The sequence below is a fragment of the Sorex fumeus genome, unplaced genomic scaffold, assembly GCF_029834395.1.
Source record: "Sorex fumeus unplaced genomic scaffold, SorFum_2.1 ptg000010l, whole genome shotgun sequence".
Classification (NCBI taxonomy): Eukaryota; Metazoa; Chordata; class Mammalia; order Eulipotyphla; family Soricidae; genus Sorex; species Sorex fumeus.
Genome location: NW_026606067.1, coordinates 2,148,266 through 2,170,702, shown reverse-complemented (window position 1 = coordinate 2,170,702; position 22,437 = coordinate 2,148,266). Strand labels below are relative to the sequence as shown.

At 55.0% G+C, this 22,437-nt stretch overlaps 1 protein-coding gene across 1 annotated transcript in view; it reads right to left on the bottom strand.

Moving 5' to 3' along the window:
* CACNA1S (calcium voltage-gated channel subunit alpha1 S) overlaps positions 1-22,437 on the bottom strand; it is a 62,749-nt gene that overhangs the window by 27,225 nt on the left and 13,087 nt on the right. Inside the window, exons 4-17 of the mRNA XM_056110574.1 lie at positions 22,026-22,168; positions 21,709-21,861; positions 14,335-14,540; positions 13,279-13,382; positions 12,065-12,210; positions 11,729-11,810; positions 8,941-9,101; positions 6,565-6,790; positions 5,297-5,504; positions 4,132-4,252; positions 3,496-3,610; positions 2,487-2,580; positions 1,932-2,001; positions 437-569 (exon numbers count right to left, since the gene is read on the bottom strand). Coding sequence (XP_055966549.1) covers positions 437-569; positions 1,932-2,001; positions 2,487-2,580; positions 3,496-3,610; positions 4,132-4,252; positions 5,297-5,504; positions 6,565-6,790; positions 8,941-9,101; positions 11,729-11,810; positions 12,065-12,210; positions 13,279-13,382; positions 14,335-14,540; positions 21,709-21,861; positions 22,026-22,168 — 1,962 coding nt within the window. The remainder of the gene's footprint in view (positions 1-436; positions 570-1,931; positions 2,002-2,486; positions 2,581-3,495; positions 3,611-4,131; positions 4,253-5,296; positions 5,505-6,564; positions 6,791-8,940; positions 9,102-11,728; positions 11,811-12,064; positions 12,211-13,278; positions 13,383-14,334; positions 14,541-21,708; positions 21,862-22,025; positions 22,169-22,437) is intronic.

The following is a 22,437-nucleotide window of genomic DNA, read 5'->3' as shown; positions in this document are numbered from 1 at the left end:
TTTTTAATTGGGTGGGGGCTTGGGCCACACCAGATGCTGCTCAGGCCTTACTCCTAGCTCTACATTCAGGGATCACTCCTGGCAGGACTCAGAGAACCGCATGGGGAGCCCGGCGGTGTGCAAGGCAAACCCCCTCCCTGCTGTGTTGTTATTGCTCTGGCTCTGGCGTGCTTTTCAAAGGTGTAAAAATTGTGAAGCCAGGAAGAGGAACAGCTTCCCTCAGTCCTCGTGCCTGTCTAAAATCACGCTGGGAAAGGAACCAGCACCACCCACTCACCAGTCCTCCAGGCTGGGGAGACGGCTACATTCTCAAGCAGCACTTCTGCCCCGAATAGGAGCTTTTTAAACAAAGCGCAGTCCTCGGTCTCATCCGTAGGCCCAGAGAACCAGGCCAGGGGCCCCATCACTGCCCTCCCAGCAGCTGGGGCCCCCTTACTTGTTGGTGGGGCTGAAGATGAAGAAGGAGCTGGCTTCCGGGATGGGCACAGCTTTTTCTTTCAGCTGTAGCTCGGCCAAGGGCCGGGGCCGTGGGCTCACAGGGATCTCAGGCTCATCTTCCTCATCATCCCCTGGTAGGGAGGAAGAGGGAAGTTGGGGTGTTTCCCTTTACTTTGAATTCTGGGCTCTGAACTCAACCGAGAACCTCCAGCAGCGAGCAAAGGGGTGCTGGATCCTGCCAGACCTAAGAAGACCAGTGGGGTCCGGCTACTACAGCTCCCTTTCTCTAGTTGGGGGGCACTGAGGGGTCCCAAACCTGCATGGGCAAAACCAGGGAACCTCACAATCTTCCCTCCTGTTGGGGGGCAGGACCCCCATCTCAAAGGCTGGGCTGGACCGGCCCTTGCTTTGCATGAGACCCGTGTTCGGGTGCTGGCTGTGGCTCAGACACCCTGGGGCATCCCAGTGTCCCCCTGTTCCAGCTTCACTATCCCAATGGTGAGATGGATGGGGTGAGGGGAGTGGGGGTGCAGGAGACTCGTTCAAAGGAACAGACTCTCCTCTCCTGAGCAGGGGACGAGACATCGTTCTGGAGAGGGGATGAAGACAGAAGTCACCAATTCTCAGTAGGGCAGCAGGTGAGGGACAGGGTCCCCCAGGTCCTTGGCTGGATCGCGTGGCCTCACCAGGCTGCTGGCTGATGGGCTGGAGTCCTCAGCTCTTGGGGATCCAGACATCAGACTGGGGGGACACTGTCTAAAGTCGAGGCAACCTTTGCATAGCAGCTCAGGCCGAATCCCTTGCTTCCTTTCCCCTCCCCGCCTCCCCCAGCAGAGCCTGGAGGACGCTGGGATATGACCCCCTTGCTCTCTGCAAACACGCCTCTGCCTGTCTGCCCCACTGCCCACAATGCGGGGTTAGTCACAGGGTGAATTCTGAGAGTCAGCGTCCAGAGTGTGTCACTTAAGGACACATGTTGAGAATGGTGCTGGGCAGTTCCCTTGCTGTGTGAATGTCCTGGGGAGTGACCACACAACCCGGTGCCAGGACGACTGTGCTGGGGTGCCTCAGGGTCCACGGAGCAGACACCATCTCTCAGGGTCCTAGACTATGTTCAGTGGCTCGTGGCTGTGTTTGCTTTCGTTTTATGCCTTGATTCTTATTTCTTCTGCGTAGGCCCAGCTTAATTTCATCACACATTTTGGATGGTGGTTGTCAGCCATTTCAAGTTATTTTGGAGGGCCGGCGAGATAATACAGTGGGTCAGGTGTTTGCCTTACATGCGGTTCTGTCCCCAGCATCCTATATGGTCCCCAAAGCCCTCTCAGAGTGATTCCCAAGCACAGAGCCAGGAGTAAGTCCTGAGCACTGTCAGGTGTGGCCCCCAAACAAAACAAAAACATCAAATGATTTTGAAAGCCCACATTCATGCCCTTGGAAGCGGACACTCCAATGTCCTTCCTACATTCCCCACCAGACCTCAGGCCCCTCACCTGGGAAGTCAGCCGAGGGGTATGGGTCCTTCACCTCATTGACATTCGACTCAAACTCATCGATTTTCAGCTGCAGGGAGAGGGCAGAGTGTCGGTCAGAACAGAACCCAGGTGCTGGGGGCCAGTGCGGGTCCAGCCCACCTGCTTTACCCCCAGACAGGACGGGGCTTTCTAGGACTATTCCCGTTATGCAAACAGTGAGAAACTCGGACCCGCAAGTGGATCACCTAACCCCACAGACCCCAGTTTGTCTACACTGTGCCTGGCAAGGAGAATCTCCAGGAGAAATGAGCTCCGAGCTCAGCACCCCTAAACCCCTCCCCCCATCAGCTCCTCTCCAACCACCCCAGGCCCTCCCCTTGACCCCTTCCCCCTCAGCCCCTCCCAGGGGTCCCCTCTCCCCTGGCTCCAGCTGCCCCGAGTCCCTCCACAGAACTGGGGGTGCCAAGTAGAGGGGAAACAGTGGCCCAGTGGAAAGCTGAGAGTCTGGTCCCACCCTGGACGGAGGAGGGAGAGCCAGGGAGTATCCCGAGGCCAGGGGTGAAGCGGGGTGACCTTGGCGGTGGTGGGGATTCCCTCGCCCTTGGGTTTCTGTTCCAGCTTCTTGGCCACCGTCGACTTCTCCTCCTCTGACTTCTCTGGGAGGCCCCTGAGTTGTAAAACCAAGAAATCCCCAAGTGGAGGGGCTGTAGCGATAGCACAGCGGGTAGGACATTTGCCTTGCACGTGACCAACCTGGGTTCGATCCCCAGCATCCCATATGGTCCCCCGAGCACTGCCAGGAGTAATTCCTGAGTGCAGAGCCAGGAGGAACCTCTGTGCATCACCGGGTGTGATCCAAAAAGTATGAAAGTAAATAAATAAAACAAGAAATCCCCAAGTGGAGACTAGAGAGTTCTGGGAGATCACTCAGGGGCGTGCCAGGCCCAGGCTCTGGGGACGGAGGGGCAGAGGAGGGGGAGCTGAGAGGGTTGGGGCTCAAGGGCGCTCTCTGCCCCTCAGGGCTCGGGTGCTTCGCTCTGGCCTGGGTGGAAGCCTTCGTGCGGCCGGCCATGAGCTTCAGCCCCCCCAGGGCCTGGCAGCTGCCCCCTCCCGTCCTTCCCATGCCTGCAGGAACGGGCATCGAGGGCACACGCTGCATCTAGAGTCACTCAGGGCTGTTCGGACCCCCCGGAACTCCCGAGACCTGCAGGGTCTTTCTCCATGTGGACCTGTGGACCCAGAATCAGCTTTCCCACAGCACCCCCACAGCACCCCTCCCAGCTAGAGTGTGGAGGGGCCCCATCTAGGGTCCCACCAAGCCTGCACTTCCAGGGGGCTGCAGAGACAAGCACAAACCCGCAGAAGCGAGAAGGGCCGAAGGCCACTAAGGACGAGCCTTGGCCAGCAGTGGGCATGTGAGCTGCCCAGGGCCCCTGGTCGTGCTGCCCTGACCAGTCGCTGCCCTGGCTCTTGGGGTCCTTCCTGAGGCCTGTCCCAGGATGAGCTGCTGCAGCTGGGGGTCTGTTCCCGCCACACAGAGCTGGGTCCCCCTCCCACCAGGCTTCCGGCCAGAAGCACTCACTTGGCCATCTTCTTGCGCCTCCGCTCCTCAGCCTTGGCCTTCTGGGCTGAAGTCAGGCTCTCGGCTTCCGCCAGGTTGTCCACAGCGATGGCCAGGAAGACGTTCAGCAGGATATCTGCCGGGCAGCTGAGGGGCCTGGATGCCGCAGGGAGCCCTTGTGTGCACCTGCCCCGCCCTCTCCTAGGTTTCTGGGTCCCCTCTGATCACCCCTTCCCCAGCAGGGCAGGAGCCCAAGGACTGAGACTGGGGAACTCAGGGGTCCTGACTGAGGGGGGCCCTTGCTGAATGGGGAGTCGGGGAGGAGTGGCAGAGTGTTCTCTCCATCATCAAGCCCTGCCGCGGGGCCTCAGCCCTGCGTGCCCCTCTCCCTCTCCCCCTGCCTGCCCAACTGGTCTACCCATCTTGACCGGAATCCTCCCCCCTTGTCATCGACCCCCTGCCCGAGGGTCCTGACCCTTCCCAGACGGAGGGGCCGCTGCTATGCTTGACTTGCGCTGCCCCTCTGCACCCTCAGACCCTGGAAGCTGCCTGCTGTCAGCTCCTGGGCCCCCTCCCACCCCCTTCCACTCCCTGTTTCCCCCTCCCCCACCCACCCCCGTCACAGCCCGAGGCTGCCCCCTGCCGCTGGGCGGATACAGTTGCCGCAGATGAAGAGGATGACGAAGTAGATGCACACCAGCACGCCCGGGTAGGCAGGCCCGCCGTAGGCCAGGATCCCATTGTACATGATGGAGGTCCAGTCCTCCCCCGTCAGGACCTGGGCAGACAGAAGGGGACAGGGGTCGCTGTGCAAACAGCTCCTTAGAGCTCATGCTTGGACCCACCAGAACGTTTTTATCCCTCGTCAACCCGGCCAGGCCCCTTCTTTCCTCCTCCCTCCTCTTCCAGCAAAGAAAGAAAGCCAGGTCTCGGGCCAGAGGGGGGTGGGGGGAGGTGGGGGAAGAGAGAGAGAGAGAGAGAGAGAGAATGTGTGCATATGCGTATGCATGTGTATATGTATGTATATGTGTTGTCTCGGTGCATATTGTCTCCTTGTGTCTATGTGTGTCTATGTGTGTGTATATGTGTGCATATGTGTGTGCGTCTGTGTGCATGTGTATATACGTGTGTATGCGTGTCTCTGTATATATGTATGTGTATCTATGTGAGCCTGGAGAGCCCGAGAGTATCCCACCCACATGGCAGAGCCTGGCAAGCTCCCCGTGACATATTCAATATGCCAAACACAGTAACAACAAGTCTCATGATGGAGACGTTACTGGTGCCTGCTCGAGCAAATCGATGAACAACGGGAGGACAGTGCTACAGTGCTATGCATGTATATGTGTGTTTCTTTATGTATGTGTGTGTATCTATGTGTGCACATGTGTGTGCCCATGTATGTATGTGTGTTTGTGTCTGTGTGTGCGTGTGTGTGTACATGTGTGTCTGTGTGTGTATGTGTGCGTGCTTGTATGTAGTCATGGACACCACTTCCCCCGACTCTGTGTTTCCCTCAGGCTTAGCTGCACGCACCCACTGGGCCTGCAGAGCTAGCAGGAAGTGCCATGAGATGTGAAGCTCCACCAGGCAGTGGAGTGAAGGGAGAAGGAGGGGGTGACCCCACCGGGGACCTGGGCCACGGGGACAAGCCTCAGAAGGTGTGGCAACAGAGAAGCAACCAGGGAGAGAAGCCCTGGTGATAAAGGAGAGGGACCTGACACTGGAGAGGGAGATGATGCCCAAAGCCGCAAATCAGAGGCGGCTTCCTGGAGGAGGCATGTCCCCCCCATCTTGGATCGGGCCGCCCTGCGCGGTCTACCTGGAAGACGCTGATGAAGGCCTGCGGGAAGTTGTCGAAGTTGCTACGCCGATCCTCCATGTCCTCGAAGTCGTACCTGCCCCCGAAGAGCTGCATGCCCAGCAGGGCGAAGATGACGATGAAGAGGAAGAGCAGGAGGAGCAGCGAGGCGATGGAGCGGACGGAGTTCAGCAGGGAGGCCACCAGGTTGCTCAGGGACGTCCAGTACCTGCGGGCAGGACCCAGGCACACAGTGGGAGGGACAGGCCCGCCACTGGCCAGGCCCGGTGGACGCAAGGGAGGGAAGAGCTGCCCGGGCCGGGGCTGCATGTCTGCCCTTCCCTGCTCCAGAGCACTGTGGGGGCTCGGGGGGGGGGCAGTCTGCTGAGGTCCGGAATCACTCCGGGCCGTGTTCGGGGACCACAGGGGCTGCAGGGATGAAACCCGGGTCAGCGGAATGCAAAGCCAGCCCCCTTCCTGCCCCAGCCCTGCCACGGGGCTCCTCGTGAACCGGCATGTGCTTTAGCGCCGGGGCTCACCACGAGACCATAAACTCCAGAGAAAGTTTGGGCACCCGGGTTGGCAGCGAGGACACAAAAGAGCCTGCAGAGGAACCTGGAACTCAAACCAGCAGATCAGAGGAGGCTTCCTGGAGGAGGTGTGGCCCATCCAATGGTGTGCTGAGCACAGTGCTCGGCTTTGGCAAGAGCTCAATAAATGTTCAGAAACCAGTGACCCCCCCTTTCAGTTTTCACCCCTATTTTCATCTCCTTCCCCTTCTCAGCCTTATCTTTCTTCCTTCTTGCATCTCCAGCCTTTCTTTTCTCTCTCTGCCCCTCCCTCCCTCTCTCCCTCCTTCCTCCCCCTTCCCCACCCCTTCCTCCCCCTGCACCCCTGCCCTAACTTGAGCCATGCTAAGACTGATTAAAAATAGAGGCATGAGGGGCTGGAGCGATAGCACAGGGGGAAGGGCGTCTGCCTTGCACGCGGCCGACCCAGGTTTGATTCCCAGCATCCCATGTGGTCTCCCGAGCACCACCAGGAGTAATTCCTGAGTGCAGAGCCAGGAGGAACCCCTGAGCATCACTGGGTGTGACCCAAAAAGCAGAAAAAAAAGAGGGATGAGGTCAGGGGACCAGCTGGGGATGTCATTTCTTTTCTAGACACTGAACTGTCACCAGCAGGGAGGGAAGACTTGGGTCCAGGGCTGCCCACGAACTTGCGTGGACAACAGCTCCCCCACTGTGCTGCCCACTGGGCACCTGGGCCCCAAGGCCCCGCCTGCTCACTTGGTGATCTTGAAGAGCCTGAGGAGGCGGATGCAGCGCAGCACCGAGATGCCCAGGGGGCCCATGGCGCCCGACTCCACCAGCAGGACCTCCAGGATGCCGCTGCACACCACGAAGCAGTCGAAGCGGTTGAAGACGGACATGAAGTACTGGCGCAGGCCCAGCCCGTACATCTTCATCAGCATCTCGATGGTGAAGAGCGCCAGCAGCACATTGTTGGCGATGTCTGGGGTGGGCGGGGGACAGGGCCAGCCTCAGCACGCTCACGCTCCTCTGCTGAGCCCCATCCCCCCACACACACAATGACCGTCTCGCCGCGTTTCTAAGACATCGCGCTTTGTGGAACCCCGACATCTAAAGGATGGCGCTTCGGGAAACACCAGAACGCCGTGTTCCTGCAGAAATGGCTGACAGGTCGAGCTCTGCTCCTCAGTTTCACACAAGCTCACTAAATTTGCAACTTCTAGGATCTTTGCCCCTCCCCCTCCCCTGCCTAAGGAGGATTCCCCAGCAACTTAAGGACAGTCTCAAGGGCCAGAGAGATGGTCCAAAGGCCTGGAGCCTGGGCTTTGCATGTAGGAGGCCCAGGATAACCCCCTGGCATTGCGTGGTCTTATGTTCGTTGCTAGCAGTGACACCTGAGCAGAAAGCTGTGAGTAGCCCTGAACGTGGCCAGGGAAGGCACTCCGCTCCCCCAAGAAACGTGTCCACCTAAACTTCGGCCCCGCCTGCACTCCCTGTCAATGACCCCTGTTCCTCCCTGTGTATTTACCTTCTTCCTTGCCAACAGAGTCTCAACTGAAACCTCCCCATGTTTTAAATTCCCATCTCCATCCCCCTCAAAGCTCCTCCCCGTCAACAGCTAAAGGTCTCCAGTTTTCTATTTTTGACTTCTTCACTTCTTCACTATACTTATTTGCTCTTTACCCTTCGTATCGATCTGGACCCGTCCTTGTCTCTCACTGAGCCCCCCAAGATCACAGCTTTGTCGTCACTACACATGACACCACATTCCACATTTCAACTCAGACTACCCCATGGCAGTCCAGACTCATTCTTCAATCTGCCCCTCGCCATCTTCACTGGGGTCCCTCAAAATCTTCCTCAATCTCAATAGGCCCCGAATCAAGCCTGTGGCACTGCTGATGTCCCCAACAAAATAAACAACCACCCCTCGTCAATGATTATGTTCCCCCATCTCAATAAAAGCGACACAATCACCCCTGTATATTTATAAGCCAGGAACCTCAAATTCATCTCTGACTTCTCTTGCTGGGAACTGTTTGTATCTGGTCCATGTTGAGTTATTAGCAATGGCTAATTGCCAAGGGCAGCTGCCAGGAAGGCCATTTAGAATCAATGAATGGACGGATAGGTGCGAGGAGAGATGAGGAGATGGTAGGATAAATGGATGAGAGTTGGATGGAGGGAGGAAAGATTGGGTGGGTGGATGGATGGATGAAGGGAAGACTGGATGGGGGATGGACAAATGGAGGTGTGGAGGGATGCATGGACGGATGGATGTATGTGTGGTTCTCTGGAGGGGGGAGTGAGGGAAGGGTGGAGGGATGGATGGAGGCAGCTGATCTGTCTCTTGTAACTTTGCTTTCTATCTTCTTCCCATAGAAAAAGAAAATTGAACCCACACTGACACAGAGCACAGATGGGTTTTGATTTTTCATTTGAGACTTTTCCTGTTTTTCCAGAGCCTCCAGGAATAAACTCCCAAGCTGTCTCTAGTCCAGTGGGCAGTGAGCTGTTTTCTCCTTTCCTGGAGACTTTCCTAGGGACACTAGGGGGGTGGGGGGCAGCTCTCCCAGGACCCCAGATTTCTGCAGGTGATCAGTCCCAGGTTCTACCTCAGGCAGCCCCCTGGGGCCCCACACCTGCTCCGCCCGGGCAAAAGGCCCATCCCCACCATTTACAGTTTGGCCTAGAATGTTCTGGAAGTTCTTGAGTCTGAAGCTTCTCAAGCACCCATTCACTGTAACCCCAGAGCCTTTTCTGAGCTTACCTAGAAGTCGCTGCTGCAACTGTATTTGGGAAGTTGCTATTTATATTGGGTTGCATGAAGTTCTGAATTCCTGGCAATTGTTATGCCAGTCTCTCATCATTTGCCCTCACACCTGGGGATTTCCCACCACCTGGAGGTCAGTGCCCATGATCATCCCAGGAGCAGCACAGTGGGTGGGTCACCTTGCTTTGTGGGTGGGGAGGGAACCACTTCTCTACTCTAGAAGAAGGTTTTAGACATTCTTATCAAGTTCCAGCGACTTATGATTTCTAGAAAACCATGTTGATTCCACTTGACCCCTCCCCAACCCCAGAGGGACCCCAGTCACTCCGTCCCCACAGCCCCACTCTGCTCCCACTCACCTTGCAAGCGGGTCAGCCAGAGGGGCTGGTTGTGGTGCTCAGAGGCGATCGAGAGGGTGTTGAGGGCCACCACCAGGATGACCAGCCAGTAGAAGACCCTGGACTTGACCACGTCATGGCACTTCCAGCGGAGGATGCGGTTCCAGTGTCTCCAGTGGCGGCTGGAGAAGGGGAAGAGAGTGACTTTCCTGCCCGGCCCCTCTGGGTGACGTGCCTGTAGACCTGGCTGGACTCAGTCATCCGCCCCGCCTTGAGAGACACTGGTGATGGACCGGAGATAGGTACACTGGTGACAGATTTGGAACAAGGACACTGATGATGAAGCTGGGAGTCAGGGACACTGGTCTCAGGATCTGGGACAGGGACATGGTGACAGGAGCTGGGACAGGGACACTGGTAATGGAGCTGGGAGCCGAGCCAGACTGAGGAGCAGCCTCACCTCTCACCTCTCACCTTCTGAAGGTCAATCCTAATGAAATCAGTCTCAGAAGGCTGCCCCTAGCTTACCGTGCTGGGAGAGCCCAGAGGTGCCACATGTTTTAAATTTGGATCCAAGCCCACGACGATGCCACATTTCACCCGTAACAAAAGCATTTTTGAGGTTTTGTTTTGATTTGGGGTCACAACGGTGAAGCTCAGAGGTTATTCCTGGCTGGGACCCAGGGATCATGTGGGGTGCCAGGGATTGAACCTGGGTTGGCCGCATGCAAGGCCATCCCCCTACCCTCTGTACTCTCTCCAGTCCCTGCAAGCAATTCTTTAACAAGTGACTAACCCCTGACTCATGGGTGGGTGGAGGGAAAGGGACACTAAGCATGACCCTTTTGGGGAAATTTTGCAGGACTTACCAAAGGTTTAAAGTCTGCAGAGGGTCAGGGACATGGCACAGAGGGAGAGCCCACATCTTGGCATTGCAGGTCCCTGGGTTGGATCCCCGCGCTACTTTCCCTCCACCCCAAGCATCCCCTGGTGTCACCCTGGTGCTTGGTGCTGGGGGGTGCCCCAGCTGGGAGTGGCCCACCATAGCAACAACAACTGCATGAATATCTGAATGTCTCTGACCCAGGAAGTCCATGCTAGAAATGGGCCTGGCAGGAATGATCATATTAGACACCATGGTTTCCTCTTTCCAAAAATGCATACTCAACATACTCAACAAAAATGCATACTCAAAAATTTCATACTCAACAAGGTGTGAAGCCACAAGGTGGCACGGAGCTTAAGTGCATGTGACTAAGTGGAAGACGCTAATCCAAGAGGCCATGGTCTGTGTGATTCCAGCTATATGGCCCTTGGGAAAAGCCAAACTACAGAAACGGGAAGGAATGAGCGGTGGATGAGGCGTGGTTCTCAGGAGGGATGGATATGGGGCCAGGGAGGGCCTTAGGGGGGCGAATTTGCTCGGTATGTTTTAGAGTCACACCGGTAGTGCACAGGGCTGACTCCTGGCTTTGGGCTCAGGGATCACTCCTGACGGGGCTCGAGGGACCATGTGTGGTACTGGGGATGACCTTCCCCGATCTGCCTGAGCTGATGATGGTGTGTGGGGGGGGGGGTGGGTCCCTGCCAGCACTTGGATCAGACCCACAGTATGCACAGCCCCTCAAGGCAGCCCTCACGATGCTGATGCTGAGACTTGGGGAGATGAGTCAGATGGTCTCATCGTGGTGTCAAATGTACCCACCTCGGGGCGGGTTCTTAAAAAGTTAAGTCTTGGGGCTTGAAGATAGCCCGGGGCTGGAGCACCCACCCAGGAAGCACGGGGCCTGGACTCCAACCCCAGCTGCATGGTCCTGTCCAGCCCCCCCCCCCCCCGCCCCCCGTAGAGGCTCACTCTGCTCTCTTGGCCCGAGCACTGAATCATTGGGACCCCATGGCTGGGCCAGGAAGGCCTGGAGTGGCCCCTGTGCCCACTGAGCACTGATTAGGAGCCCCTTCCCCAATAATACTACATTCAAAAAATAAAACTAAAGTCACTCCCAACATAAAAGTATGCGTCTGTCTGCACATCTAATGTTGCCCACAAAGATAATCTAAGCACTGGGTTCCATGGGTAACCCACTTGATTGTTCAACAGGAATTGGCGTGATCCTGTGTGCTGTGAAGGAAATCAACACCCCATCACATAAGGGCCAAACAAAAGCACAGACCCTGCATGTGTGTGCTTGTGCACGTGTATATGCATGTGTGGATATACACACCTGTGTCTGCATAAGTGTGCTCCTGCATGCATGTGCATCCACATGTGCCTGTGTGTCCTGTGTTCCTGTACACGTGTGTCTGTGTACACATGTGCTCTATTTATTTATGTGCTTGTATGTTTGTGTTCATACACGTGAGCATGTGTTTGTGTGCATGTGTCTGTGTGCATGCACACATGTGTGTAAGTGGGTGCATGGGTATGAAGTAGGAAACAGGAAGGGTCTTGGAGGGAGACCCATCTGTTTCCATGGTAACGCTGTGGGGCAGCCAGGCCCTCCCTCTCGCCTCGGATGCATTTCTCCATTGTCTGATCATTGGCATGAGACCCACTGCCTCCAGCTCCCGGTGCCAGCCTCCTTCCTGAGGGGCCCCCACTTCTTTGCATGCCCCCCCACCCCGTTGCCCCCATGGTCTCTATATAGGTCATTCTCTCCAGCCTCAGCACGGCTTTTGCAAGCCCTCCCCATTCCGAGCTGGTCCCAACTCCGCGGGGAGGCGCTCTCTCTGGGCAGGAGCCTAAAGGTTCTACGACCTTCTGGTCTCTGGCAGGAGGGGCTTGGGGACCCTCAGGGGCACGGACACTCACATGAACTTGATGATCTTGTCCAAGCCCTCAATTTCGTACAGGCTCTCTGTGTCTGAGCCGCCTTCATCCAGAGCCAGCTTCCCTGTGGGAGGAGAGCAGCTGGGTCCTGACTGCACGCACCCGACCCGGGACAGCCGAGCCCAGAGGCACCTGAGGATCCTGACACCAGACTCAAGCGCCATGAGCGCCCCCTGCAGGAAGGCTGAGGTGCAGGCGCTCCCCGACTTCTCTACCGCCCTCCTTCATCGACCGTCTGAGCTTCCTGAGCTGGGCTGAGGCATGGCAGAGGGGTGCCGGGCAGGGTGGGGGAAGCTGACCACGGTCTCAAGCCCTGACCTTCTCTCAGGTCGTCCACGTCCATGACCTCGCCCTGCGTGATCCAGCTCATGTAGCCTCGGAGATCCTCCTCCAGCTGTTGCTTCTCCCGGAGCTTCTGGAAGGTTCCTCTGGATTTGGCCTTCTCTCGCTCCTTGGTGAATTCCCTGCAATTCAGGGGAAGACGGGGGGGGGGGGGGGAGTGAGCAATGTACGTCTGAGGGCAGACTGCACATTCTGCCACTTTATTTATTTATTTATTTTGCTTTTTGAGTCACACCCGGCAATGCACAGGGGTTACTCCTGGCTCTACACTCAGGAGTTAACCCTGGCGGTGCTCAGGGGACCATATGGGATGCTGGGAATCGAACCCGGGTTGGCCGCGTGCAAGGCAAATGCCCTACCCGCTGTGCTATTGCTCCAGCCTCACATTCTGCCACTTTAGCTTTGGGGTCCTTCCAGGTGGCTGAGGGGCAGCACACCCCTCCCCACACATGATGGATCGTTCAGGCCTGTGTTGTTTCTTCTCTCTGCTGCCTAGTCTTGGGGTCCCCCAAGAAGCCCACAGTCCTAACTGCATTCCAGAACTCCGGAGGGCTGTGGGATGGCTCAGCAGGAAAACATGACCTTACATGCAGGAGACCTGGGTCCTGTCCCTGTCACCATAAAATAACAACACAGAAAGTCTTTTTCTACTCTAGCTAGAGGGGTGTGAAGGGAGCCATGAGGAAGAGGGTTCTTGGCTGTTCCTGCTGGTCAGGGGTCCTAGTGGACCCAGAGAACAGTGTCCTCACCACTCATCACCATCACTGCTGAGCCCAGGACAAATTCTGTCCTAACCGCATCATATGGATGAACTCATCAAAGCCAAGCCCCGAGAAAGAGGTGATCATTCCCATTTGACAGATGTGAACACCAAGGCACAGAAAGGTTAGGTAGTTAAGCAAAGGGCACAGAGCTCTGAGGCACTGGTACAGGGGTTTCAGTCTGGGGAGTCTAGAGCAGAATCAGTGCTCAACAGAAGGCCAGACTGACTCCAGGCTGAGCATCACACATGCAGGGCACACACACTCAGGGCAGGCGGCTGGGGCTGGGTGGGAATTCTGAGACCTAGGGACAGGAGGGAGTGAGGGTGGGAGGGAAAGGCAGGCAGAGCAGTGCAAACCAGCCTGCCCACACCTGCTGTCTCCTGCCACTGATGCCCCATCTCCCTGCCCTCCTGGGCACCTGCTTACCCGCTCAGAACGCCCAGCACCAAGTTGAGGATGAAAAAGGATCCCAGCAGAATGAGGGTGAGGAAATAGATCCAGGGCCACTGGTTGCCGATTGCATCGTTGACCTGGCCAGACAGAGCCGTGAGTGTCACCCTGACTGCAGGCGGGGCCGCCTTCTGGAGCTGGCCCACTCATGCTGCTCGGAGCCTGGGGACAAGGACACAGGCGCCTGGGGCAGGGAGGTTGAGCACCCGGGGCTACAGCAACTTCCCAGGGGCCTCTGCATCTGCCCAGGAAAGAGTGACCCATCCCGTCCCTCCGTCCACCACTGGCCATGACGTGACTCAGCTGGTTCCCCTCTCAAGCTGGTTCCTCTGTAACCAAGAGTTTTTGAAACAGAAACATCTTGGCCTGAGCTGGCCAGCTCCTTGGAGGTCACACTTCACCAGCCCAGGACACTCCCCAGGCATCTCTGAGGACTAGCCCCATCCTTGGTGTGCGGGAGGATGGGTGCTTGCTGCCCCCTGGAACAGGAGAAGTAAGGCAGGCCAGTCCCTGGGGATGTTAATGATTGGCTCCTATAATATGAACTCATGAAGCATTCGTGTCCCTCTTGTTTGTTTGTGTTTGGAACACTTCCTGCTGTGCTTTAGAGAAGTATAGGCTCAAGGGTCACTCCTTGCAGTTCTCAGGGAATCATATTTAGTACCAAAGCTCAAACCTGGGATGGTCACGTGCAAGGCAAGTGTTTTATCCCCTGTACTACCTCTGTGACCCTTATACCGATCTTTCATATTTGTAAAGTATGGGACAGTTTTTAATTTTGTTTTGGCCATGCTCAGGGCTTACTCCTAGCTCTGCACTCAGGAATCACTCCTGGAAGTGCCAGGATTGAACGTCGGTCAACACGTGCCAAGCGGTTGTCCTATCTACCTGTTTTCCCAGGTCAGGCCAGAGCGATAGGTTTTCCTATCGCTCTGGCCTGACCTGGGACAGTTCCTACACCCTCTCCCTAATTGTGGTTCATTCCCCAGCCAGGGACAGGGAGAGGCTCCAGCAGGCGGGGGTGAGACGCACCCAGTAGAGGACATCCGTCCAGCCCTCCATGGTGATGCACTGGTAGACGGTGAGCATGGAGAAGCCGAAGTTGTCAAAGTGGGTGATGCCATGGTTGGGGCCCGGCCAGCCGCCCCGGCACTCACTGCCGTTGATGGTGCAGGGTCGGCCCGACCCTGTCCTGGCACAGGGAGAGGGCTTCTCGTTCTCCACGGTGGCCACGATGTCTGCAGGCAGAAGGGAGCATGAGCATGAGACCAAGGAGGTGAGGTGGGGGGTGAAGGAACGACCGGGGCACCAGGTTCTTGTGAGCATCACACTCAAGAGCCACTAGGATGGCTGCTCAGCCAAGGGCCACACCAGAGGGTTTATCACCATTCTATGCGTGGTTAGTTTTGTGTTTGGGCAGTGCTCAGGGATTACTCCTGACTCTGTGCTCAGGGACCACTTCCTGTCTGCACTCAAAGGATTACATGCAGTGCTGGGATCAAATCAGGGCTGGAGGGGCTGGAGCGATAGCACAGCGGGTAGGGCATTTGCCTTGCACGCGACTGACCCAGGTTTGATCCCTAGCATCCCCGAGCACCACCAGGAGTAATTCCTGAGTGCAGAGCCAGGAGTAACCCCTGTTCATCACCGGGTGTGACCCAAAAAGCAAGCCAGCAAACAGACAGACAAAAACAAATCAGGGCTTGAGAAATAGCACTGAGGGTAGGGTACTTGTCCTGCATGCAGCAGACCCATATTCGATCCCCAGAATTCCATATAGTCCTCCTAATTCCACCATCCCTGAGCACAGAGCCAGGAGTAAGCCCTGAGCACTGCTGGATGTGGTCTCCAAACCAAAATAAGACAGACAAACTGTGGTCCTGCAAAGCAAGCACCTTAGTCTTCCCCAAACTCTCTCTCCAGCTTCTCACTACCTTTCTTTCCCAATGTGTTAGGAAGGGCTGGAAGGGCTGATCATATGCTTTGCATGTGGGAGTCCCGGTTTGACCCCCAGCCCCCAGCATGGTCCACAGGAATGGATTCCAAAACCAAACCAAGCAAGCAACAAATGTATCAGGTAGGCGGTGAAAGACCTTTGCCTCAGATTTCACGCTAGTAATCTGCCCATCTGTGGAGAAATATAGCAGCAAACACATCTTGAAGCTCCCACTCCCACGCAGCTTCTCAGCTCTGGGGGCTCTCCCGGGAAGCTGGTTTTGAAGTCAGGGTTTCAACTCATCCATGATCAGCTTTGCTCTGCTCTATACAAGTCAGTCCTTGATGCAGGGGTTTGTAAAATGAGTTTGCAAAAAAGGAAAGGGTTTTGGGGCTGGAGCGATAGCACAGCGGATAGGGTCTTACACATGGCCTTGCACACAGCCGACCCATGTTCAATTCCCGGCATCCGATATGGTCCCCTGAGCACCGCCAGGAGTAATTCCTGAGTACAGAGCCAGAAGTAAACCCTGTTCATCGTCGGGTGTGACCCAAAAAGCAAAGGAAAAAAAAAAAGGTTGCAAAAAGAGAATGGGGGGATATGGTGCCGCCAGCAGGTCAATCTGTACCTGTAAGGTAAGTGCATCAGCAGCCTGATGGCAATGTCAGACTTTCAGGTACCCCAAAATTGCTGGTGTGCCTTTGGCCAGACCCCAAAAACTTGGGGCAAAGTTTACCAAGAAAGTAAATGGCCAAAAGTTAGGTATGTGGGAGACATACCCACAAACCACCTCCGGCTCAGCTATATAATTGGAGGCAAGGCCTCTCTGGTTCCTGATCAAACTGCTTATTGACCATGATCCCAGAGACTCAGAAACGAATCTCGGAACCCAAAGGCTTTTGGCAGAAATGCATCCTGTTCCTGCAGTAGGTTACTGGTGCTGGGCCACCCCAGGTGGGAATAGGTTTTGTGCCTTGGCCTGTTCCCCCTGGCGGCCTGGTGGCCACCATCCTCCAGAGGCCATTGGACAGTCAGGTTTGGGCCTGCAGTGACGAGACACACGAGGTCTCACCACATGGGGGTGGAGCCGACTCTTTCTCCCCATCCCAAAGAGACCCTGAGTTGCTGCCTACAAATGGCCTCTCTGGCTCCTGATCAAGCTGATTAATAGCCATGATACTCAGAAGACTAATAGCCGGAGACTCAGAAACAAATCTTGAAACCCAGCGGCTTTTGGCAGAAATGCATCTGGACTGCATACAAGGTGGCCGCCGGCTCAGAGCTTATTGGAAAGCCAGGTATGAGCCGGCGGTGACGGGGCAACTGCAGTCTCATGGGAAGGGGGGCAGTATCGGCCCTATCGAGGTCATGAGTTGACCCACACAAGTGGCTCTCTGGCACGGCGATGGCTCCAGAGGCAAAAGGACTTAATCCAGAGCTCCGAAGCTTGCGGCAGAAAAGTGAATGGACCATGCGTTAAACTACGGCGCCATGCCTCCCCTGGAGGGAAAGGGTGTTGCTCCCTTCTGCTTTTCCCCCCCCCTGGCAGCAAGGTAGCCACCACCTCAGAGCTTATTGGAAAGCCAGGTATGAATCAGCAGTGAAGGGGCAACTGCAGTCTCATGGGAAGCGGGGGGCGGTACCAGCATGTCCTTCAAGCCCTACCGAGGTCACAAGTTGCCCCCCATGAGCGGCTCTCCAGCACAGCCATAACACTAGACACACAGAAACCAATCTCGTAATTATCTGGCTCTTTGCAGAAATCCAAAATCGTGGCCACATGACATTATACGATTCTCATAACCGGCTATAGAAAACAAAATATTTCACAATGCCTTTTCAGCAATTCTGATTGGGGGGAAATTTAAACAATAATGGTGCATCTTTTGTCGAAATAATGAATGTAATCAATGTAGAGAAGAGTTAAGTAGAAATCATCTGCCTCACAGGAATTTGGAGGGGTGGGGGGGTATACTGGGGTTCTTGGTGGTGAAAAATGGGTAGTGGTGAAGGGAAAGGTGTTTGATCATTATATGACTGAGATTTAAACCTGAAAGCGTAGTAACTTTTCCCACAGTGATTCAATAAATAAATATAAAAGAAAAAATAAATAAAATTTAAAAAAATTAAGGTGGGAGTTCATGCCCAATTCAATCAGCTAATCAGTGGCTAAATAAATAGCAGTACTCCTACCAAAAAAAATTAAAAAAATAAAAAGAGAATAGGGGGTATGGTGCCGCCAGCAGGTCAATCTGTACCTATGAGGAGAGTGCATCAGCAGCCTGATGGCACCTTCAGACTTCCAGATACCTCAAAACTGCTGCTGTGCCTTTGGTCAGACCCCAAAAACTTGGGGCAAAGTTTACCAAGAAAGTAAACGGCCAAAAGTTAGGTATGTGGGAGACACACCCACAAAACACCTCTGGCTCAGCTATATAATTGGAGGCATGGCCTCTCTGGTTCCTGATTGAACTGCTTAATAGCCATGATCCCAGAGACTCAGAAACAAAACTCAAAACCCAGAGGCTTTTGGCAGAAATGCGTCCAGTCCCTGCAGTAGGTTACCGGTGCTGGGCCAACCCAGGTGGGAATAGGTTTCATGTCTTGGCCTGTTCCTCCTGGTGGCCTGGTGGCCGCCATCCTCCAGAGGCCACTGGACAGTCAGGTTTGGGCCCGCAGTGACAGACATGCAGGGCCACACGGGATGGGGGTGGAGCCGGTCTTGTCCTCCCCACCCCAATGAGACCCCAAGTCATTGCCCACAAACGGCCTCTCTGGCTCCTGATCAATCTGCTTAACGGCCATGATCTCAGAGACTCAGAAACAAATCTCGAAACCCAGTGGCTTTTGGCAGAAATGTGTCGAACCCCACAGTAGGTTACTGTTGCCGGGCCACCCCAGGGGGAAAGGGTGTTGTCCCTCTGCCTGCTTCCCCCGGAGGCTCGGTGACCACCATCCTCCAGAGGCCATTGGACAGTCAGGCTTGGGTCTGCAGTGATGAAACTTGTTGGGCTTCACGGGATGGGGGTGGAGCTGGGCTTGTCCTCCCCACCCCAACAAGACCCCAAGTCATCGCCCACGAATGGCCTCTCTGACTCCTAAGCAAGCTGCTTAACGGCCATGATCCCAGAGACTCAGAAACAAATCTCGAAACCCAGCGGCTTTTGGCAGAAATGCGTCCGGACCATGCAGTAGGTTACTGTTGCCGGGCCACTCCAGGGAGGAAAGGGTGTTGTCCCTCCGCCTGCTTTCTCCTGGAGGCTCGGTGGCCATCATTCTTCAGAGGCCGCTGGACAGTCAGGTTTGGGCCCGAAGTGACGAGACATTTTGGGCCTCACGGGATGGGGGTGGAGCCAGTCCCGTCCTCCCTGTCCCAATGAGACCCCAAGTCATTGCCCACGAATGGCCTTTCTGGCTCCTGATCAAGCTGCTTAATGGCCATGATCCCAGAGACTCAGGAGCAAATCTTGGAACCCAGCAGGTTTTGGCAGAAATCCCTCCAGATTTCACTTGATCACTTGACTTCCTGTTAATTGTCGATTTGCTTGAGCGGGTGCCAGCAATGTCTCCATTTGTCCCTGTCGCGTGCTAGTGTAGCCCAATGGCGTCTGTTCATTCTAGGAACATGAAGAGCCTCAAACCGATCGTTCATGATCTTGATGAAGAAGTCTAACCATCTGGTAGGTGGGCAGCCATGCAGTCTTTTGACGTCCCATGGAATCCAGTCGGTAATGGCTCTAGTCTGGCTAGTCTCATTACGTGTCCAGCCCATCTGATTTTTGATGCCTTGGCAAACGAGACAGCGTCCCTGATTTTTGATCATCAATGGAGGTCAGAACTCCAGATTCTTTCTCTCATTTGAGTGAAACATGATACTCCAAGGATAGCTCTTTCGATTCCTCTTTGGGAGACCCAAATAGCGTTCTCATCCTGTTTGCGTAGGGCCCAGGTCTCTGAGGCATATGTTAATGCACGAAGAACAGTGGAATCAAAGAGATGTGCCCGGAGCCGGAGGTTCTTCATCCTCTTAGTTATTTCTTCGAAGCTCTTGAAGGCGTTCCAAGCTGCTCTCTTCCTCCTGCGCAACTCAGGTGCCAGTTCATTTGTCATGTTGATTTCTCAACCTAGGTACACATAATTGTTGCATTCGGAGATGGTCATTCCGTTGAGAGTGAATGGAGCGTCAGGAACGAGGCTGTTTCTCATAAACATTGTCTTCGTAAGATTCAGCTGTAGTCCAACCTTTCCACACTCACGGTCGAAGTCGGCCAGCATTTGTGCCCTTGGCTAATGTTTGGTGTTCTTAGAACACCTCAGGCAACTGCAAGTGAACATCCGAGCTCACAAAGCAGTGCAGAGATGCCATCAAGGAAGACCTCAAAGAGAGAACAGCAGAAGTGCTGGTAGATGCGGCAGAAGCCAGGAAAAGTATTCGTAACGCCCGCCTGTCCTTCACCAACTACAAGACCAAGATGACTGCCCTTTGAAGTCCTGATGGATCTATCACATCTTCCAAAAGGGCAATGGAGAAGATTATCCATGATTTCTACCAGATCTCTTCGATAGCCATGTCCACCTGCCGACATACCAAATTCCACAGGATGGATATGTCGTTCCCAATGTTCTCCCTTCCGGAATCCGACACGCCATTTCATCAGTAAAGAAACGAACAGCACCCAGCCCAGACAAGGTCAGACCTGAACACCTGAAGAACCTGCCATCAGTACTCATCAATACGCTGGCTCGGCTCTTCACACGCTACCTGTCTGAATGCAAGGTTCCGTCCCAATGGAATACCAGCAGGACTGTACTACTGTACAAGAAGGGAGACATCCACGACATTGGCAACTATCGCCCAATCTGCCTATTGTCTGTCATCTACAAGCTGTTCACTCGAGTCATCCTGAATAGGATTGGCAGAACACTAGATGAAGGACAACCATGTGAGCAAGCTGGGTTCCGCAAAGGATTCAGCACCATTGACCATATCCACACGATAACCAAGCTCAGTGAGGTTTCTTGGGAGTTCAAGCTGCCGCTCTTTCTAACATTCATTGATTTAAAGAAGGCCTTTGATTCTGTTGAGATGGAAGCAGTCATTGAAGCCCTAGCCAATCAGGGCACTCAAACTCAATACATCAGGATCCTCTGTGAGCTGTATTACAGATTCACTACCAGGATCTCACCATTCTATAAAGAAGTAATCATTGATGTCAAGAGAGTGGTTCGGCAGAGTGGCAGATACCATTTCACCGAAACTCTTCAGTGCCACCTTCGAGAACATCAGGTGACGACTGGAATGGGAAGGAATGGGAGTGAAGATAGATGGTCGGCAACTACACCACCTCTGCTTTGCTGATGGCATTGTTCTAATAACACCTCCAGATTTAAGTGTTAAAATTTTGAAATATCAAAATCGCGGGGCCACTACTGCAGCCATGTGACATCATATGTTATTCATATGACCAGCAATAGAAAACAAATTGTCTACGGTTGCCTTTTCAGTAGATCTGAGTGTTGGGGTAAAATCTCAAATAATAATGGTGGGTCTGGTGTCAAAATATTGAATGTGATCAAAGTAGAGAGAGAGTAATGTGGAAATCATCTGCCCCATAGGTAGGGGGAGGGTGTGGGATGGGGATATACTGGGGTTTTTGGGGTGGAGAATGGGCACTGGTGAAGGTACGGGTGTTTCATTGTATGACCAAGACTTAGACCCGAAAGCTTTGTAACTGTTCTCACGGTGAGTCAATAAATAAAATTATAAAAAATAAAAAAGTAAGGTGGAGTTCATGCACAATTCAATCAGCTAATCAGTGGCTGAATAAATAGCAGTACTCTTATATATATAAAAAAATAAATAAAAAGAAAATAAAGGGCTCATATGTGGTTTGATCCTTAGAACCACATATGGTCCCTGAGCACTTCCAGGGGTGATCCCTAAGCGCCATTGTGAACTCCTGTCTCCCAATATTAAATAAATAAAAAGAGAATAAAGAGGAAATAAGCCCCCACCCCTGCATTCTGTGTCTCTGCGTTTCTCAGGACCTGGAGCCTGGTGATGAGCTACAGCTGCCACAAATGTTACAAACGGACACTGGGGCCCGGGAGTGCTCCCTGAGGGCCCATTGGGACTCCGCGTGTGAGTCCCAGACTAGACTCACAACCCTGACAGCAAGGCACAGGATGAGAGACTCAGGCTTTTCCTGAATCTCTGGGACTCACAAGGCCCAGTTCCCGTGGGCACATGTGCGGTGGAGCTTTACCGTCCGGCTCCATCACTGGCCTGGCCCTAGGGTCAGCGCTTCATCCCTTCCCATCCTGGAGAAGCCCCTCCACAGGCCAGTAGGAGCCAGGTGCGGGCCCAGCCCTGGGCGGTTTCACTGCTCCGGGGCTCCCTCTGCTGGTGAGTCGGGAGCACGCCGTCTTCCCAGCCCCCTCCCCAGTCCCCTCCCCAGCCGCGCACTCACCGGTCCCCACGAAGTAGCAGGTCTTATGCATCTTGCCCTTGAAGAGCTCCAGGCCGATGATGGCGTAGATGATGACCATGAAGAGGACGAGCAGGGCGATGTGGAACAGGGGGAGCATGGCCTTGAAGATGGAGTTGAGGACCACCTGCAGGGCTGCCGCGGGCAGGGCGGGGGAGAAGGGAGACGTCACCCTCACATCGCTGGGCTCCCGGCCCGCCCCGGCCCGCCCCGCCCCCTCCGCCTCCCAGGAAGCCTCCAGGACCCAGGGGAGGGGAGCGGGGTGGCCAGGAGGGAGGGGCGCGCCGAGTCTCACGCACTGGGCACCCCCGACACCAGGCGCAGGGGCCGCAGCACACGGAAGGCCCTCAGCGCCTTCACGTCCAGGCCAGCGCCCTTGTTGCTCATGGGCGTGGCGTTGCTCTGGATGACGTTGACCTGCTCCAGAATGGCCGTGAACACCCTGCAGGGGCGAGAGGGAGGGTAGCGGGCCCCGACAGGCAAGCCCGACCCCACAATCTGGGATCTGGGGGCCCGTCCCTACGGTCCAGGACCTGATGCTTGTCCCCGCTCAGGACCACCCAGACAGCGAAAGGCCCACACTGGACTGAAGGGGTGCCACAGGCTTCTTGATTGTTGTTTATGGGTCACACCCAACAATGCTCAGGCTTACTCCTGGCTCTGTGCTCAGGGATCACTCCTGGCAGGGCTCCGGGGACCCTACAGGCTGCC